At 45.0% G+C, this 20,595-nt stretch overlaps 2 protein-coding genes across 11 annotated transcripts; one reads left to right on the top strand and one right to left on the bottom strand.

The window, feature by feature from the left end:
- Positions 1-3: 3 nt before the first annotated feature.
- Positions 4-2,564, top strand: LOC114879673 (high mobility group protein homolog TDP-1-like). The gene is made up of 2 exons (XM_029194840.2): positions 4-285; positions 415-2,564. The coding sequence occupies exons 1-2, from the start codon at positions 215-217 to the stop codon at positions 698-700; spliced, it is 357 nt and encodes a 118-aa protein (XP_029050673.1). The 5' UTR covers positions 4-214; the 3' UTR covers positions 701-2,564.
- LOC114879659 (histone acetyltransferase KAT6A-like) lies at positions 976-20,510 on the bottom strand. Of its 10 annotated transcripts, XM_046287331.1 has the most exons (8): positions 20,371-20,510; positions 19,812-19,918; positions 19,489-19,608; positions 14,991-15,781; positions 12,194-12,657; positions 10,113-12,001; positions 7,749-8,143; positions 976-7,593 (listed from the first exon to the last, which is right to left on the bottom strand). In XM_046287331.1, the coding sequence occupies exons 4-8, from the start codon at positions 15,534-15,536 to the stop codon at positions 2,800-2,802; spliced, it is 8,088 nt and encodes a 2,695-aa protein (XP_046143287.1). In that variant the 5' UTR covers positions 15,537-15,781; positions 19,489-19,608; positions 19,812-19,918; positions 20,371-20,510; the 3' UTR covers positions 976-2,799. The 10 variants fall into 10 exon arrangements, with proteins under 10 accessions (XP_046143287.1, XP_029050631.2, XP_029050632.2 ...); XM_029194798.2 differs by lacking the exons at positions 19,489-19,608; positions 19,812-19,918; positions 20,371-20,510 and adding an exon at positions 19,408-19,476; XM_029194799.2 differs by lacking the exons at positions 19,489-19,608; positions 19,812-19,918; positions 20,371-20,510 and adding an exon at positions 19,437-19,473.
- Positions 20,511-20,595: the final 85 nt, after the last annotated feature.

Here is a 20,595-nt window from a genome sequence, read left to right as displayed (position 1 = left end):
GTACTTAGAAAAATATTTTTCCTTATTCTTCTTTTGTTTATCCCTTTTTCTTGGGGCGAAACAACGAAAGCATACTTTTTTCGTTGACATGCTTCAACTTCAGTTTTCGAGAAAAAAATTCAAGACAAAATTATCAAGTAATGTGTAAAACGGTGCAGGATAAAGATTTGCTAAAGGTTCGTATCCGAGGGCAGTAAAGGGGGGTGGGGGCGATATGGGAAACGCCGGATCCGCTGAATCATCGAAAACACGCTGTCGAAAAGAACGGAAAGAACGCGACAACGGGTAAGACAATTTCCGGTTTGTTAGGTTCGTTTTTCTTTTTTAAACGATACAATTTCGATACCTAAGTACGCGATTTATTCTATACATCTCTTGGTAAACTGGTGGTTTCCACTTTTTCATTTTGGGTAGCGTAGATGATCGTCCCGGAAGGACTAACAATAAGAAAGTTGTCAACGGTCCCGAGTCGCAGGTTAATGGAAGGGAATCGATCAAATATCGCACCACTAATCCCTTCATCATCTTTTTCTTACGGTTGCGTAGTAAGAAGCCGAAGGAGCACGTAACCGTAATCGCGCGAGCAGCCGGAAAATTATGGACTAGGATGACTCCGGAGCAAAGGAAAAAGTACATTGATTTGGCAAAAGCCGAAAAGAAAAGGCGCGAAGGGAGGAGAAGAAAACGAAGGCCAAGGTAACGCATCGAACCCTTCGAGTGCTCCGGTTTCTATCATTCTACATATATCTAATTATACGAACAATATGTACAAGGTATAAGAGGTGCAATTAATTCTTGTCGTTGCGATTCTCGCACGTAGAAGAAGGTAACGAGATAGATACCTAGGACGGAGGGTTAAAGAGAAACTGACCGTGAAGACTAATTCTAAGAAGAAATCGAAGATAGTATTCAATGGTTCGTGTCGTAACAGGCCATTTAACAGATTCCCTCAAATTCTATACCTACAAATCTCCGTATTTTTGATTCCTTTTTATTTGTTAGTAGTTTTTTTAGATCTATGTACAATAAATATTGATGTATTTTTACACTATTCATAACTTTTTCTTATCGTTTAATAGATACGCTAAAAACTAGGCAAATCCTTGCCTCTCGCTCTTATAGTCTCGTCTGAAAAAATTAAATTCGTAACATACTATAAATATATTATTTGTTCGCGATCGTTCCTCGAAGCGTCACAAGGAAGGGAAATTACAATTGAAAGTACACGAACGAGCACCATTTAAAATTTCCCACAAACAGGCTAAACGTGGAATTAGGTTCTCGACTTTTCTCTTATAACTCGATACAAAAAATAATTTTAGCATAAATTTTTATTACGACGCTCCGTGGAAGAGTTTCTTTTACGCATCCGTAATCATTCTTGAAACTAGTACGTGACCCTAGTATCTAGCTCCGTACTGCATAAATGTAGATGATAAAACGTTACGTATAATACACAACGAACGAACGTTATTCGATCTTCTTATCTGTATTTTCTTTATACCGTCAATACGTTTGGTGTATCGTGACGGGTTTAGGGAGTGACAACGAATAAAATATAATTCTCTTTCGAACGATCGATGATCACGTCGACGACGATGATAACGACAATAACGATGGTGCGATTACGAAGATAAAAATAAAGACAGTGACGATGGACATAATGATGATGATGATGATGATAATGATAATAATAATGATAATAATAATAATAATAAAAATAATCATCATCATCATCATTATCATAGAGGTAATAATAGTAGCAGTAATAGAATAATTACGATAATAAAAACGGTATCACGTAGAAAGGTGACAGGATGAAAAGATGAAAAGATGTGGTTGATACTGCTCATTTACCAGTCGATGACAACGAAACGAACGAACGCGTTTAAAAACAATCCCAACAGCGATCGTAATTAAATTTGCAATAATACAATTAGAATTATTAGAGCGATATAAGTATTTTATGATACAGTAAAGTACAGTGTGCCTCGAAGAAAAAGTAAACAACAACGTTCAACAATCGATAATATCAAACAGAATATTATTTGCAAATATCTTGTGTAATACATATACATATATACGCATATGTATATTATTATACACAAAACGTAACACTGTTGCAGTTTCGGGAGGGAATGCCCTACTAAAAATAGGTATTTGTTTCGTCGATCGTGAATATACAACGTTTATCTACCCTAATAGATCCCTAATCGACCTTCAAGGTAGACTATTATTAATCACTTTAAATGCACAACTTACGAATCCATACTTTGCAGATTAATTTTCAAACATACCTAATTACATCCACTCATCCGTTTTTCTGCAAGTTTCGTCGATTTATTCTTCTATGCAAGTTTCGATCACTTAACCATATTCAACCATATACAGCTATCCGACAATTTGAGAATCCTTTGATCCTGACGTAAAAACGTGAAGAATATGGCGGATATTGAGAAGGGTGCTGCCGTATAGCGATAACGTAAAGAGACGCGTGTGTGTGTGTGTGTGTGTGTGTGTGTATATATATATTGAAAATAAGATAATAAAATGAAAGGAAGGAAAAGAACGAAAGATGGAATCAAAGGACAAGCGTGAAAGCGAAAGCGACGAAAGCGAGTAAATAAAAAAGATTTCACGACGCGATCCCGTTAACGTTCCCTCCTCGTTATACTTTACACTCGAAATTTGTATAGAAGAGATTCCAATCGATTGGATAATTCTGAAAGAGCAGTGAAGATTTCAGGCGCGTTCGTTACGAGGAATAATAGTAGAGTGTGCGTTCGGTTGATCGGAGGGCTAACGCGGCCTCATCGAACTGTTCAGGGGCTGCATAAGGCCTCCGTTGATGTAACCGTGATAGGTGGTGTAAACCGCCGCTGGATTCTGTTGATGAGGGTCCTGGGGGTATGGTGCAGGTACATTTACGACTCCGACGGGCAGCTGACTGGCCTGATTCATGAAACCACCGAGTTGAGCCGCTTGATTCATGTAACCGGTGGCTGGTTGTGCTACTCTATAACCATACTGAGCCATAAGATTCGTGTTCAAAGCGACGTTAGGGCTGACCCTACTAGCCGCGCTCTGCATCTGAGGGCATGTACTTCCAGGGTCGAGAGTTTGTCGATAAAGACTATCGCTTGGATACGGTTGCGTTAGAGAGGCCATGTTCGCGTTAGCCGATGACCTCGAAGCTGACCTGCTTGGGGGGCCGGGAGTGCTTGGTGGAACAGTGTTCACGTTGTAATAATTCTTCGGATAACCAAGAGGCACCTGAGGCGGAGTCGATAATTGTCGCGAGCTTTGCGGTGGTGTCATCGTATGCGGTATCGGTGGCGGTGGTGTCAAATTCATACTTGGTGGAGGCGTGGGTGGTATCATTTCCAAACCATTTGTAAGTTGCTGCAATTTTGCCAAGCTGCAGGAATTTGTCGTCTGATGATTTCCGGATGCGGATAAAGAAGGTGCCGGAGTATGCGAATGCGGAGGCATCGCGCTCGTCTGAATGTAAAAGTTTGTCGCAGTGGTGCAAGGTGTAGGCGCGCCCGATCTGCCGCTACGATGCTGGATCACGTAGGTGTTTTGCGTTGGAAAGTTTTGCGAGGCGACTGCCATGTAATTTCCTTGCGAGATAACGGCCATATTGTGCGAATGAGCAGCGTGCGTGTGAGAATGAGGATGAGGTACCGGCGGTACGCTCATCGACGAAGATTGCTGGTACTGAGGTGGCACGTGCGTGCTGTGCGCCACGGTAGTGTGGCTGCTATGAGAGCTCGCGTGACTACTGTGGGAGCTCGAATGTTGAGAGGAGGCTTGCGCATGCGACGTAGGAGGCGTGCTTCGATGCGATCGACTACTACTCTGTTGAGTCGATCTCGATCTATGAGTCGTTTGCGAACCACTAGCTCTCTTGTTGCTGTGAGATTGCTGCTGCTGCTGCTGCTGTTGTTGTTGCTGTTGCTGTTGCTGTTGCTGTTGCTGTTGCTGTTGCTGTTGCTGCTGAGGTTGAGACTGACTATGCGCTATGTTTTGGTTCTGTGCTTGTTGAGTCAGAGACAGCTGTATCGGTTGCGGCGTATGAGACTGGGGCAAAGGTTGCGGCGTACGACTTTGAGGCATCGGTTGCGGGCTTTGGGTCGGTATACTCTGAGGCGTGTGAGACTGAGGAAGAGGCTGCGGAGTATGAGACTGAGGCAACGGTTGTGGCGTATGACTTTGCGGAAGGGGTTGCGGACTTTGGGTCGGTATACTTTGAGGAGTATGCGACTGTGGCGTTCGAGGCTGTTGAAGGGGTTGCGGTGTATGAGGTTGATGCTGCATCGGATGAATATTGACGTGCGCCGTCGATTGCGTATGTTGAGGCATCGAACAGTCAGAGTACTGTACTTGCGGTGATATATTTACGGCAACGGAAGTGACTGGCGGAGTAGCTATTTGCATGGGTACCGAGGGTGGTGGAATCGTGACCGATGCCGGCATCGATGGCAAAGCGCTCGGTGGCCTCTCGACGCTGTTTTGCGACGCGAGATCGCTCGCGATCGAAGTCGGAGATTCCAGTCCCAACTGACTAACATCCAAATCGCAATGGCCGTAATGCAACGAATGCACCGAATTTGTGGTCGAATCAGGAGTGTATACTCCCATCGAAGGCAAATCCGGTTGCGAAGGAGGCGTGCGTTTCACCGAGCCAGGATTTTCCAAATGAGGCGTCGTTTTGCCACTCTCGGGAGAATTTTGTTTTAACTCTTCCGATTGAGTTTGAAGATGCAAATTCTCCTGTTGTTGCTGCTGTTGTTGTTGCTGTTGCTGTTGCTGTTGTTGTTGTTGCGGCGGTGGTGGTGGTGGTGGTTGCTGTTGTTGCTGTTGGTGATGGTGGTGATGATGGTGGTGGTGATGATGATGATGATGCTGCTGCTGTTGTTGTTGTTGTTGTTGCTGCTCCACGACAGAAAGAACCTTCTCTTGCGGTGCGAGGGAATCCGTTTCAGGCGACGCAACGTTCGAAGTGACGATCAATTCTTTCTTTTCCGTAGGAGCAATCGGACAAGTTTCCACTTTCGTTCGTGTCAAATCTTCCTCCCTCGAATCTTTTAAAGCTAACCTATCGGAAACCGCCTCTTCCTTACAACTATCCTCATCCTTATCCTGAGCAATAACTTTTAATTTTTCGTTTTCCTCGCGTTTAGGCGAAGGAACATCAGGTACCAATTTCAGCGTTTCCGGGCTACAAATTGCTTTTTCAGTCTCTGAATCTTTATCACATTCTTTCGCAACTTGTTCGTTCCGATCGTTCGCAATCTGGGATTGCGATTGCGATTCCGATTCCACTTTCTGCAGTAAGTATTTCTCTACTTCTTTCCGTTCTTCGACTCGATTATCTTCCGTCATTATCTCTGCGGCGGTTTCTTCGTTCGAATCAATATTTCCGCCAGTTACGCTTGAACACTGTGTCACAGATTTCGGTCTCGGCGCAGGTACTTCTTCCTCCCCTTCGTCTTCGTCACCGCCCTCGTATTCTCCAGGACTGGCAGAGGTTACCTCCGCCTCCGGCTCCGGTGGAACGACAACGCTGCTTGTTCGACCGATATCGGCAGTAACCACGCTGGTATCGATCTCATTCGTTTCCGTCGCGTTATCCGCCTGATTAGCAGGATTCGATTGAAAAACACAGAGCTGTTTGTCGGTAACAGGTGAATCTGTTTTCTCCGAGTCTGGCGAAGGGGATAAAGCTGGGGGAGGTGCTACCGTGATGGGACTATCAGCTCTCTCTTCTGTACAAACTGCTTCCGGTTTCAATTGTGGCATTTTTAAGGCATCTTTCTCGGCTTTCGCCCTACCACGCCTCGATACCGGCGAACCTTTAACAATTTCCTTTCCCTCCTCTTTTCCTCCGTTACATTGGTTTTGCTCCGAAAGCTTTTTCTCTTTCCCTTGTTTCGTCTGCAGGTATTTCCCGCTTTGCCGACTGGTTATCTTCAACAGGATGTCGTCTACTTTGCATTGCTTTTTAGCCGGTTTCTGGACACCGGAGAACGGAACCGATTCTATCCCCACCTCCTTAGAAGACAGCTTTTCTCCTTCCATAACGCAATTATTGTCTTTCTCCTTTGTCGAATTATCTTTATCCTTATCCTTATCTTTATCTTTATCCTTATCCTTATCCCTATCTTTATCCTTTGCCCTGTCTTTTTCCTTCGGTTTCTCCTTCTCCTTCTCCTTCTCTCTTTCCCGCTCCTTTTCCTTCTCCTTTTCTCTCAACGACTCACGAGTCCTTTTTCTACAACTCACTTCGCACTTGTCCTCTTTATCTTCGCTTTCAGTCTTTTCGGAATGTTTTCGTTTTCGCAAAGGAGTCACTACCGATTCGACTAGAGGGGTTCTCGGCACCCTGATCTTTCGTCTAGGCGTCGTCGATACCGCTGACAGAGGTGTCGACTTGGCCGAGTTCACCGAGTTGTTCGAGCTTTTCGATGCAGTCATCGTTCGAGAATTTCTCGGTGTCGATGTAACATGCTTCGCTTCAACCTCCATCATCTTGCCATTTTCCGGGACAACGGTTGCGGTGCTTCGCGCCTCTTTCTCCATCTCTCCTGTTTCTTTCGTTGTTTTCGATTCTTTCGGTTCCTTTGGTTCTTTCGTCTCTTTGTTCTCTTTGCTCTCTTTTGTCGTTTCTTTAAACTCTTTCGTTTCCTTCGAGTCTTTCGAGTCGTTGATTTGTCTCGTTTCCTTCGAGTCCTTTGGTTCTTTGAAACCGGTGTCCTTTTGTACCGAAGATTTTTGAAGAGTTTTTGGTTTCAAGGGGGACGATCTTCTTTGTCCCAACCTCCTGCCTCTCGGTTTTCTCTTGATCTTCACCTTTTGTATTTTCTCGACGACGGCTGCTACGTGTTTAGGTTCGGCCGCGACCGGTGACGATTCGGAACTAGTGTCGCCGCTTTCTTCCGGGCTTTGATACGGATTTGGAATTTGCGTGAGCAACGGTATCCACCTGAGACAATCAGGGTCCAACTTGATCCGCGAACTTTTTCGTATCTTGGCCATATGAACGTCCACTTTGCCCCAGTCGACCACTACGGCCACCTTTGAGTTTCCCTCGCCGGGTAGATGGACCGATCTGACGAAACCCAACAATTGCATCGCGGTCGCGATATCGTGGGCAGAAACTCCGGTTTCTTTCGTTATATCTCCCAGTTTGATTTCCGTCGAATCTCTGTGAGCGTCAAGATACTCGAGCACGACGCTTTTCCAAAAGGAATGGTACGATACACGGCCAAGATCGGAAAGTGGCTTTTCCGGTGTTCCAGGAATCCCTTCGACCTTGGACAAAAGGTAACTGAACTCGATGAGAAACCTTCCGAACCCTTGCCTCTGATATTGGGGCAGAGTCATGATACACGACACGTTGTACCTCTGCGCCGGACAATGTTTCTCTTTACTAAAGTAGCCAACCAAATGGCAACCGTACTTGTCATTTTTCGTCACCGCGTAAAACAAAAACGGCTCCACGTCGTAATACAGAGTTTTATGATCTAAGAACAATTTCGCTAATAGACACAAGTTTTGGCAATAGATCTTGTTCACGTTACCATCGATCTGAAAAATGTAAAAGCAAGTAATCTGGTTAGTCGAGAGAAGTTGATAGTTGATCAGGTGCATAAGCATGCAAGAAACAGTGGCTTCTTGTTAAATGAACCACTGTTCTCAAGAAACATTGAGAAAGGTTGAACGAAAAAAGGAAGTACACGTACCTCGAAAACGGATAGCCCGTTACACCTATAGATCTCGGTGGCCGGTGGATGCCTCCACTGACACTTGTCCATATGCCTGTCAAGTACCGCCCGACTCTTGGTGTACTTTAAGCAGAATTCACAGAAGAACAGTTTCGGCAATCTCGCGTACTCTTGGGGAAACGGGCTGGAATACCAAGTCTCGACTTCGTATCGACCGAAAACTATGGCCGCGGGATTTCGGCTTCCACCGGTTGTACCGCTGCTCCCTGCGCTCACAGACACCACGCTGCTACTCTCTTCGCTTTCTCCGTTTGCAGTAGTTAACCGAGCTGCTCTATCTCGAGCCTCCTTGAACAGATCCACGTCCTTCTGAGTGACACCCGGTGGCAGGCTCTGCGGTAGAATCGGTTCCTCTGTAAACAGAATCGACGCACTGCTTTTTACCGATTACTTCCCCGCGCTATCGATCGATCGAAGGAACGAAATCAAACTTGATCGATATCCACTTACTGAACGACCACTCTCGTTAATATAATTTACGCGTGACTTTCAACACTACTGCGTATCCTTCGATACGCACCGATCGATCGATTCTTGTGTCAAAAAAAAGGACACGCGATATGCTTACATTACCCAACAATTAAACCTACACAATATCGAATAAAAAGTAGTGATGAAAGTAAAGTAAAACAAAGTGAAATAAAGTAAAGTAAAGTTAAGTAAAGTAAAGTAAAGTAAAGTAAAGTAAAGTAAAGTAGAAGAAGAAAACAAAACAAAACAAAAAAAAAAGGAAAAAACAGGTACCGTCAAGATTTCACACGACACACAACCATGTCCACTTATTAGAATGTTTGATACCTTATTAAGGTAAAGAAGCAAAAATACTATAATTGCAAAGCGTAAATATCAAGTTGTGTACCAATAACCCTCGGTTAAGTAGCATCGAGTACGATGATAATAATTAGTAAGTCATGTTAATATCGTGACTAAAATCGTATCCAAAGCAACGCTATGGGATAGGTTTAATGGGATGTGTTGGCAGAATATAAGAAACTGGCTGCTCGATGGTAAAGGCAACTTTCTTTTCAGTCTTTTAGTTCGTTTCTTGCGAACGAAGGAGTGGGGCGGTGAGAAAGTATTAGGAAAATTGCGTGCCTGCTAAATGTCAGCAGCACCAGCAGCAGGTTAACTTTGCATTATCGGATAATATCAGTGACGTATTTCTTCGATCCTGGAAACGGAACAACACAGATTACTATTCATTTCTTAGGTGGAATTATAAAAAATAGCTCGAGCTGTACAGGATGTTCGGTATGCCGAAACCAATCGTAACGGTGATAAACTTCACCAGGCGATTCTAATAAACAAAGATTTTTCTAAAGATAGTTTTCTGAGCGTAAAGCGAACAATTAAACAAGGATGCGTACGTAAGGTAACGAAACGAACAATCTTTTTGTAAATGACTGCTCGTAAATAATTGTTTGCTTACGTTTTCTTGAACGTGTATTAATTACGTACCTTCTGAAGAAAAAAAATAAGATAGAAATAGAAGAGTAAGTATGCCAGAGCCAACAAATAATAAAGATAGTAATAGTAATGAGAAGGATGATGATGATGATGGTAAGAATAATAATCATGGTACCAATGTTGACGAAGACGACGACGACGACGACGTCGACGACAACAATAGTAATATTAATTATAATAGCAACAACAATATTAGTAATAAGCATGCAATAACCGGGTAAAGTTTCTGCAGTGTAAAACGTATGGAAAGTTCAGCCACGCTTTTAACAGAGATCGAGCATGAATCGAAAAGTACAGGAACATGCGAGCCCTTCGCGACAAGTGCTTTACTGTTTAATACGCAACTCTGCATAAACATTTCCATCACGAGTTTTACGCTACACAAACGACGACAAACATCATCCTACGGGGGAACATGATTGTTCTCGTTCGAAAGGCATATTTTAATGATAGATATGTAATAACATAGAGAATGTAAAAAAAGTGTTATAACATTCGTCATATTTAGATTGAACAACCATTTAACCGTTAGTGGAACAATCATGTTATCTTGGAGGAAGTTACGTCGGACGTACATGTACAGACGCCCAGGCACGCGCACAGACACACAAAGAAAGAAAAAAAGAAAGTGAGAGAGAGAGAGAGAGAGAGAGAGAGAGACGAGAAGACTAGAAGTGTAGAATAATAGAAGACGCATACGTTCAGGCACACACGCACGCATACATATCATAGCACACCACACCGCCAACACATCCACGTGGTGGTGAGCGAGGATTAGATTAGAGGGAACTGTTGTTTGCGAATCGGGTGCATCGTCAAGGTTAGGACTCGTGAACGGGTGGGGTAGACTCTTACCCTTCCTGGTGGAGCAGGGTGTCGCGCGGGGTGTCGTGGTGGTGTTGGTGGTGGTGGCGCTAGTACAGGCTCGTGGAATGGACTTTGGGTTGGGATTTGATTTCACGGAATCGGAACACAGGCCAGATTTAAAAACGGCGGGCACAGGGTGGCGTGACTGATTCGACGCGTCGACGAGCGGACTTTTCTTTCGCGAATATTGATCGTGTTGATCGTGCTGATCTTGTTGATCGTGCCTCAAGATCGAGGTCGAGGTCGACGCCGGCGCCAGCGCCGACGTGGTCGTGGACGCTGATGCCGGTGCCGGTGCCGGTGACGATAAATCCATCACAGCGCATTTGATCAGCGACGACGCGTCGTCTTTCATCAGCTTTCTCCTCTCGTGTTCGTGCCTTTTGCTATTCACCGCTGTTTTCACCAAATTGGACGGTGTCATTTTTGTTAATTTTTCGTCAAGGGGAGCGGAGAAGAATGCCTCGTCGGAAGGCAAGAAGATTCCAGGCCGTGGTAGTCTCGGTTCATCGCTCGACCCCTCCTGTATTTTCCTCTTATCTCTCGATTTCGGGGTATCGGGTAAACTGAGCAGCCTTTTGTTGCTCTGTATCCCTTTGGATAATTTAGCCGATTTGCTCGTGCTGCTCGTGTTACTCGCTTCCTCCGCGTTAGGCCGTTTTCTTCTATCGGGAGCGTAATTAGGCGTTGGCGCGCTAGATCTCGCTCTTCCGCTACTAGGTACTGAAAAAAAGTGACTCAAACCGTCGAACAGACCTTTCAATTGACCGGCACCAGGTTTTACTTTGCCGTCCGCTGTGGTGAAACCGGCTGCAAAGCCGCGATCGTTTTTCTGTTTCTTTTTCTCGCAATCGAGCAACGCCGAATTGACGGCAGTCGCCGGTTGTTGTATGTGTAAACCGAACGTCGGCGTACTACTACTGACGTCGAGCTTGGGTAACGGAGCACCGAACGTGTTGGTGATATTGCTAAAAAACGGCGATTCCATGTTCAGTTTAGCAGCAGCAGCGGCTGCGGCGAAACCCCAAGGTTTGTCCTCGTTAAAATCGCAAGAGAACGGACCCCTCGGTTTCGGAGACTCAACAACTGGCAGTTGTTGTTGCTGGCCGTCGTCTGCGGACGATGAATCGGTAGATTCGCTTGAACTGTTAACCTCTTCGTCATCTTCGTCCTCGTTGTCGTTGTCGTTGTCGTTGTCGTTGTCGTTGTCGTTGTCGTTGTCGGTGGTATCGTCACTTGCGTCGGAGGAATCGCTGTCACTCGCCTCGCTACTGCTGCCGCCGCTGCTGCTGCTGCTGCTACTGTTGCTATTGCTATTGCTATTGCTGTTACTATTGCTGCTGCTGCTGCTGCTGCTACTGCTGCTGCTGGACATTAGCGGCAACCTTTTACCCACTACCGTTTGTTGTTTTTCGTTCTTGTTCGCGACACTGGCAGCAACTGCGGTTGCAGTTATGGTTGTGGTTGCAATTGTGGCTGTGACTGCGGCTGCAGCGGCGGCGGCGGCGGCGGCGGCTGCAGCTGCGGCTACGGCGGCAGCAGCATTACCTCGAGTCAACCTAGGACTAACGTTTTGCGAAGATTTAAATTTCTCACCGCCCCCCACCCGCTTCAATTTATTGTGGTCCGCGTTAAATGCGCTCAGTCTAAAAAACTTTTGCTTCTCTTTGGAGATCCGGTCATTTTTTTCTTCGAGTAGCCTACCCTGGCCTGCGAGTGGGGTGGGGGGTTGTGGTAAAGGAGAGGAAATCAAAGGTGGTTGACGAGGGGAGACAACACCCGCATTACCGTCCGAGTTGCTGTCCACCTGTGCCACTCCTGCACTGCTTTTCTTGCCGGGACTCGTGCTCGTCAAGCTCTTTCTGGATATCGTCGATCTGGAATAAGCATAATTCTAGTTCTTAGCTTATCGCTTACCACCCTCTCCGATCTCGTTAGCCTAGACGCGCATCGAAATTATATTATTATTTCGCGTATCGAAATATGAAAAAAGCTTTTTCTTCCGCGAATTTTTCTTCCACGAAATATCTTGGAAAATTGCCTTTAAAATTAAGATAACGTTTGCTTACTTTCTACTCTCGCGTAATTTGCTGAGTCTCTTCCTTGCGCTAGTCGGCGTGTCGTCGAGGCAACTAACGTCCTGTGTTTTGCCTCTTTTCCCGTCATCCTTGGCGATCGGTGTATGCGCTGTCTGACAGTGTCGACACCTCCAGGGTGCTTTATTCTTTTTGTCGAGCGCGGGGTCCAGGCAGGTGGGATGGTAACACTTTACGCAGCCGGCGCATCTGACCAGATAGTTCTGCGACTCTCGTTCGAGCTGGCAGCCGGCGCAGATTGGCGAGCAATCGTCGCAACACCACGTTACACCTCTATCGACCAGGATCGAGAGTTCCGGAGGTGCGCAAGAGTTGTGCAGGGCTGCACCGCACGCGCTACATCGGCTCAACTTTTCCGTCGCGTTTCGTTTCGTATTGTTGTTGCCCGCTATCGTCGCACCGAGACACTCTTTGCATATCGGTAGCGGAGCTGGTAGCTGCGACAAATCGAATCAACCAACGTACAATACAAACATTTCTTTCCACGCGAAAAGTGAACAGCTGACGAGTCCCAGTTGACGATAGCTCTTACTTTACCAGTTGAAAATAAACGCGACGCCGATTTTTCCGTAGGTATACATCGTATCAACACGTAATTATTTTCTTCCGGTAATATGCAAGCTAGTTCTAGTATATCTATGCATCAGGAAGGGTGCATCTTATTAAGGGACCATGGATCGATTTTGTAAATATCACCACTGGGAGTGGTAGTTCTCCCAACAGCAACAATTATTAACAGTTGCAGAAACAATTATCAAAGGGGTTTTTCAACGTGAAAACGAACGGTTTATGAGTAAATTTTTACCATTAGATATAAAGATCGTTACTCGTTCAATCAAGTTCCCTACGTTGACAAGAAATTCAGCGATATCTAATCATCTGTCACATAATCTCCATTTAAATTTACGCAAAGTCGTTGAACAAATGTTTACGTTGCAATGGGAAATTTATGGTCGAACGCAATCTACAAAACTATTACACTATACCGCGTAAATTTAATTATTCCATTTATATGTATAAACGTTGCGATTTGCAACGATTTGCAACGATTTGCAACGATTTGCAACGATTTAATGAAATAAATAAACGGAAACTGTAATCGAGCCATGATCGCGGTACGATGACATCGCGATCGAACCATGTGTTGGAGAAAAACATAAACTTATCGAATGAGTTCAAGACGCTGCTGCTTCTGTGCTTTTGCTTTTGCTACTACTGCTACTGTTTTCCGTTATTGTGTAATAAACAATCTTTTCCGAAACGAGACGAAAGACGCAAACAGGATCCGCACCTCGCGAATGAACAACTTGTTGCACAACAACGACCTGCTGTTGCTACAGTTATCCGCTTATGCACCATTGAACTTTCTGGTCGGAACACGAATCAGTTGCAGATACAAATTTACAATACTATGAGTCGTGGATAAAAGCGATATAGAAGCGATTTTAGAATGACTAAATCCAACGGGAAGAACGTGGTTGACGAGTGATCCTGACGAATGGGGAGCAATGCATCGCATTACGTCGCATGACATCGCATGATTAGATATCGATCCTTCTATAACTAACTTTCCGTGCGCTTTGCGGGTTGACACGTATAAAATGCGGAGAACGGGTTAAGAGAATGAAGCGAAAACTAAAGAACGAACTGAGGAGGCAGACACGCGAGAAAAGCACGAGAGAGATTCCATGTGCGTGAAAGATCAATAAAAGAAGTAATGTACAAACGAGTCGCCGGAAGTCGAGTCGCCAAACTTAAAGGATAGCGCATCATTTGGAGCCGTTTTGCCTCTGTATCTCCTTTTTCTCGGACGCGTGTCCTTCTCTCCCAATCCCTCTTTCGAATCCTCACACAGACACACGGGCGCGCACGCTACTCTCTTGACCGCATCTAACCATCTTGAGGCGTGGATATACGGCGTGACTCCTCATTCGCAAAAAGGGGATCGTAACGAGTGCGTAATATGTATTTTCCTTCTTGATACATGCGAGTCACGAGCCACGAACTTGACGAACTTGACGAACATTGCAACACAGAATATCCCAACACCCACAATCCCCTTCCATCCTTTCTTCCTTCCTTATTCAGTTCTTTTCCCCGTCAAGACACAAGGTATACTTGCATCGATCTTACTCACAATTCCATCGCCCCTGGTCGCACTCCGTTACCAATTTCTGACTCACGCTCCGAAAATGTATCGTGCTCGTTTCTTTTACAAGCTACATACATATACATATATTCGACACCATGGTTGTTCGTTCGATTACGGAACAACACCAACAACGAGCAAACAGGAAAAGTCATCCAAGTATCGAACTGTATCCCTATCCCTAAGTTTAAGTTTAATCGATGATGTACTGAAATACGAAAAGCGTACAATACGAAGACTAATTAGAAAGCAAACCAATTAAAATAGCAATCGTGTAGTTATACTGCCGTGTGGAATAACGCGGCAAACAACTCTGGCCCGTCTCGTGCTCTCTCGAGTTCAAGGTCGGGTGGAAATTCTAGCGATACTACCTCCTGCTCTCTTGCTCTCTCCTTCTCTACATTTCCTCGATCACAGGTGATTTCGAAACGTTCTACTCTCCTCTATGGAATATTTGACATCGTAGGAAATTAGGTATTTATCGGTGCGCATAGAAGATTTAAAGAAAACATTTTCGACGCTGGACTCGTCAACGATCGTTCACAAGTAGCCAAGATGAAAAGATGAAAGGATCAAAGGATCAAAGTAAATATCGTTAAAGAGGAATAAAAAACTACTGACCTTGGGCACAGGGTGGTCCGGTAGGGTGAGCTGAACGTTTTCCCCGTGCTTCTTGATACAAGGCGGTCTGTCCGGTTGCCGGAAAAGTCTACCGTCCTGGATGACCAGTCCTCGATCGACGGCTCTTTTCGCCGATAGCCTGAGCGCAGTCCTCAAATCACCCTCGGCTTCTTCCTCGACCGTGTGACTCTGTCTAATGTACTTTTCGATGTTCTTCAGGCTCGAACCTTCCCTCTCGCCGAGCTCTCTGACGGCCTTGCCCAGCACTTTGCTAAGATCGGACGCCTTGCCGACCTTGAGCGGCTTCGACTGCAAACCACCAGGGTCTTTGTACGAGGACTGGCCCTTGTTGAAGATCTTTAGCACATCGCCGCGTTTCACGGCCACCTCCAGGTGCTCGGCGATCTCCTCCTCGTGGTAATTGTGGTGCTGACGGATCGCGTGGCATATTCGTTCCACGCTCGGCCTCTGCTTTTGACTACGGATCTTTCGGATCGCGTCGAGAAACCAGGCCGACCAGGTCTCAGGAGACTCGGGTTCGTCCATTGCTTCGTCTTCGTCTTCGATTTCGTCGGCCGTCCGCCGACGGGGATGACGCCGCCGGCGACGATGATCGCGTATCTCTCCAGAGTACGCGCACTCGATCGACGACAACGCTCGACCGTCTCCGGATCGTTCCTCTTTGCGGCGTCGCTGCGATATTCACATCCTGCGCCAGTTGTACCTTGATTTTTATCAGAGGTCCCTTCACCTCCTTCGCCTACGATCGCCGTACTCTTCTTCAGCCCACCCTAAAATCAAAACAAGTAGGTACCCATCAGTTAAAATTCTCTGCGCCTCCTACATTTCACCGGTCTTTTTTATTTATTTTCTCTTGGTAATACGCGTACGAACGCGTGACCTTTATCGATCGACTTCCTGCTTCGAGCAAGCGAGGAAACTCAACTTTTTAGTTACGCTACCGATTAAACGAGACACGCGCGAGTTGTTTAAACGCTTCCAAATCGCGTTTCGACACCTTGCGAACACGTTCTTCGAGCATACCATACTGCTGTCACTTGTGCAACTTCCTCTTTAAGCCGACCAAATAAATCAAACGATCCTTTACTTTCAATGACGCGCTAATTCGAGATGGCTCCCTCCTACCCTATTCCATCTCATTCCACCTCATTCCACCTCATTCCACCTCATTCCACCTCGTGTTATCGTTCAATTCGTAAACTGGCAAACTTTCTCCTCGACCGCGACGCGAGAACGTAGTATGCCTGCACCTGGAACGGAGAGAAATATTTCAAATCGCTTCGGCTTCGCGCGCTTCCATTGCGCAACATCAAACGACCTACAGACACGCGGCTTAAATTAAATCGATCGCGTAAACCTGCAAATGCACAAACTCTGCTAAAATACACCTTCTCGACGCTAACGCGATCCACGGATCCGAACCTCAACCGAACGCGATATACTTTTTCTATCAGTCGAAACTATTCTAGTCATCGGTAAATCATTTACCAATCAGTGTTGTACGAAACCGTGATAGTAAGATACATATCGGTCTAGCAATAGGTTGAAATCTAGCTATACGCGTTCATGCCCAAATAAACCAAATAAAATGAATCATCCTGTTTCCCGCCAAAATCTCTCAACCAGTTACAACGTCTAAACGCATTTTTCCAACAAAATAATTATTCTTTAGAATATGTACACGAACGTATGGATACGCTGTCAATATGTACATAAAACCCGAATAGAAATGGTATGGTCCAACCATCGTAGAAACGATCTTATTAGTGTTCCCGCGTAATATCTGCCCTTCACCGTATCGTTTCGGCTGCGAACGATTTAGAATTATTGTAAAATTAAAGAAACTCGATATTCTTAACGATGCGATACGGACTAAACCTTTACTCAAAAGCATGTTCACGTACTCAATGAAACATGTTCAAATTGAGTCGATACTTGGTTCTGAGAAATCGATCGTTACATATGATCCACGAAATTTTCAAACGTGACATATAAGTACGGCTTTGATTGACTCGAAGAATACGATTCGCCTCGTCGCGTCTCGTCGCGTCTCGTCGCGTCTCGTCGCGTCGCGCTGTTCAACACGTGGTCTAAAACATCTACATATGTATATGCAATCGTTCTAGTTACAATAAGTTGCACCGATAAATAAATACAATGGTAAACCGTATGTCAGAATACATGTATTTTCAACACGATTATGTTTCCGCGACCACTTGGATTTTAAACGTCAGCCTTGGCTCGAATTCGTTAATCGGCCAATCACCGGCACGCTTCCAACGATTTTACGACGCAAGCAAACGCAAAACGATTTTGCGAACGAGCAACGTTCGATTGATTTACCTAAATTTATCAATTTCTTCTCATGATCGCTCACACGAGTGTGCCTTCTGTTTCAATTTCGTCAATTCGTTATCGTATCGAAGAAAATCATGTATCGGTCGAACGAACGAATGAATGAACGAACGTACGAACGAACGAACGAACGAACCGACACCACGTCCGTCTATTTGTCCGTCGCGTCGTTCCTCCGGTTAAGACGATCACGGGGACGAGGGCGAAGAGAGGCCAGTCAGGCCGGCTGACTGTATTTGCCGGGGCCCCTCTCACCCGACGGAGAGTAGAAGAGAGAACAGGCCAGCGGAGAGAGAGCAGCTGCCACTGAGAAAACGGACGGTTACCGAACGGCTCTAACCACCGCCGCCCGTCGCTTCTCGTTTCTCGTTTCTCGTTTCTCGTTTCTCGTTTCTCTTTCGTCGTTACGCCTTGCTTCTGAAATTCTTCCGACAAACTCTGCCTATTAATATTATCGAAATCGATGCTACTCCGCTCGATGATCCACCTTCGAACACGCGAAAACGATAACCATGCACCGATCCAGACATTCTCTCGTTACAACTAGCCAATAATTGCCGAACGATCGTACGCCTGATACGTTTTCCAGTAACCACAAACTCTTTGCCGTCGGTAGCCATTTTACATAATCAACTTTGAAACACATACTTTTAACATGATTCGCGCGTTACTCGACCACGACCACCGATAACTCTTGTGCGATTCCTTAAGGACCGGACGATAAACGTAATAGCGACGGCCGTCGCCCACGAACCCGTCCGTTCTCCCGACGCTATTTCCTATCGCTTCTTTTTCGAACCTAACGATACCCGCACGCACTTTTTTTCCTCTTTCGTTTATTTCGAGACTTGACGCACCTCGCAACGATCCACACAAACTCGACACTCTGCAATCGCGTTAAACTACACCATGAGAACACAAGTTTCTCGAAGCCCGACGGGCAGCCATCTTGGGTAGGCACGGCCAACTCTCCAACGTTTCGCACAATTTTTCGCGCGCAATAACCACACTTCCGTTATAATATCGCACCGCTTCGATTCACCGAGAGATCTGCAACTATTCCATAGTATTCCAAAGTTTGTATATTTCCGTGTAATCAATGAAAAATGTCAAGAAAGTACAAGGAGAAACAACACTTGCGTACGAAATATAGTCTCTCTCTCTCTCTCTTTCGCGCTCCAATAGCTTACTCTCTCTCTCTCTCTCTCTCTCTCTCTCTCTTTCTCCCCCCGTCCCTCTCGTGTACAATCACTCACATATTCTCTCTCTCTCTCTCTCTCTTTACCTATCTATCTCTTTTCTTTCTCTCACTCCCTCTCGTGGCTTGAGCTGGCGACCAGACCCGCTGGCCCGTATGCGTCGAGCGATGATTCGCGTGGTTCTCTTGCGACATTTAACGACAACCAAATTATTTTTACCTGATCACGGTAATCCGATGCATAGGTTCGCGATCGAACAAACACACGAATCACTAGTTACACCAAAACGTGGGATGCGTAATCACGATCACCAATTATCTTGCAACAACGGCGTCACATTTCACACAAATCAACAAAGGTTACCCACTTGACAAAGATGGCGGTCGCGGGGGTTACATATTGTGCGCACGCGGTGGGGAGCGCACTGCGCACACCGCGCTCCTAGCTACGGCGGAATGATGAAACAGTCGTAGCGGCACGCGTTTTCCTCGACCAATCAAACAGTTCGCTTTAACTCGCACATTCTCGTTACCGGTCACACGTGCATCGCGTCTCCTTCTTTTTGCCCTGCACACAAACGCGCCTACTGTTTCTACACGAATTATCTCTACGTCATACGATGGCCTGTGTGGGACTGGGACTGGGACTGGGACTGGGACTGGAACACCTAGGAAAAACCTTTCGAACGCGGGAATATAAGCTGTAACCAAAGCGAATACCATAACCGTTTCAACACTGTTACGTACACGATATGTATATTAAATCGAATCGAATCAAATCAAATCAAATGAAATATAAACATATAACGTGCAATCAGCTTTTCTCTATTCTTTCCACCGTACCAAGTATACTTCCAAGTGCTTCCAAGTACCTTTGGTATGCTCATCCCCCACTTTGTGCTCCATTTGACCATTTCCAATTACCTTCTAGACACGCTAGTGAACAAGACTGCTACGCCCGCGACACTAGCAGAAGCTTCAGTCAAACGGTTTTCAGGGCTGTAATCTTGTTCCTTCGAACCACCTGCCTATCACTGTACCTGCCTAAATAAATAATTGTCAGGATACCGTTATATATACTTTAGCGTTCAAACGTTTTTTCTTTTTACCGTTTTCTTTAATCTTTATCGCTTTTATAAAATCGCTGTATAAAAAATGATTTAATTTCAGAAATAGCGACCTTATGGCTACACAAAACGTATGTAAGTACATACATATGTAAAACTTTTCACCATCGTAGTTCTTACCGCGTAAAACACCTGTATCGTATGCAATCATTTTTCAACAACATTATTGATTCTCCTATTTTTTTTCACTGCCCTTATCCCGTAGTATCCCGCAGTATCCCGTCCACCTACATATATATATATATATATATATATACATGCATACATCTTTATCGTGTCGTTTCATCTTTATTCTACTCTACGTATTGCAGAATATAAGGCATGTATACATATGTCAAACGGCGCGGCGCAGGCGTGTTACACATTCCTGGTATGTAGTTGTTTTTCTTTCCTCTTTTGACTGTTTCAACTTGTGTGCCTTTATATTTCACGTAATACGCGAGCATTCTCGATGAAACGACAAGAATGCAGGTGATTTTATTGATTTTATTGATTTTTTTTCAAACTTGTACGGAAATGAAACATCCACGCGATGAATTCGTATCCATTAAAAAACACTAACTACGTGCCAGATTGAGAGTGTCTAACGTAAATCGACCCCAAGTATAACCACGCAACGAAGGATTACGGGAATCGAGGGAAAAAGAATAAAAGAAAAGGAGCATCTTATTCAACTTACTCTTGTCTTGCGTATCCTTCTTGTCAATCTTAATTAATTATTGCGTTTCATCATTAGCATTCTTATCAAATTCAAGTTTCATTACTAAACATAGCGTCAAAATAAAGAATAGCTACTTGTTACGTTTTTCCAATCAAAGCGTTTCTATACACCACGTTTCTAATGGGAAAAGTAACGTTCTCAATGTATAAACAGTATACCCTAATCAAAGGAAACAAAGTGAAA

This window comes from Osmia bicornis, chromosome 10, assembly GCF_907164935.1.
Source record: "Osmia bicornis bicornis chromosome 10, iOsmBic2.1, whole genome shotgun sequence".
Lineage (NCBI taxonomy): Eukaryota > Metazoa > Arthropoda > Insecta > Hymenoptera > Megachilidae > Osmia > Osmia bicornis.
The sequence above is the reverse complement of the archived record's forward strand: the minus strand, read 5'-3'. Positions and strand labels throughout refer to the sequence as shown.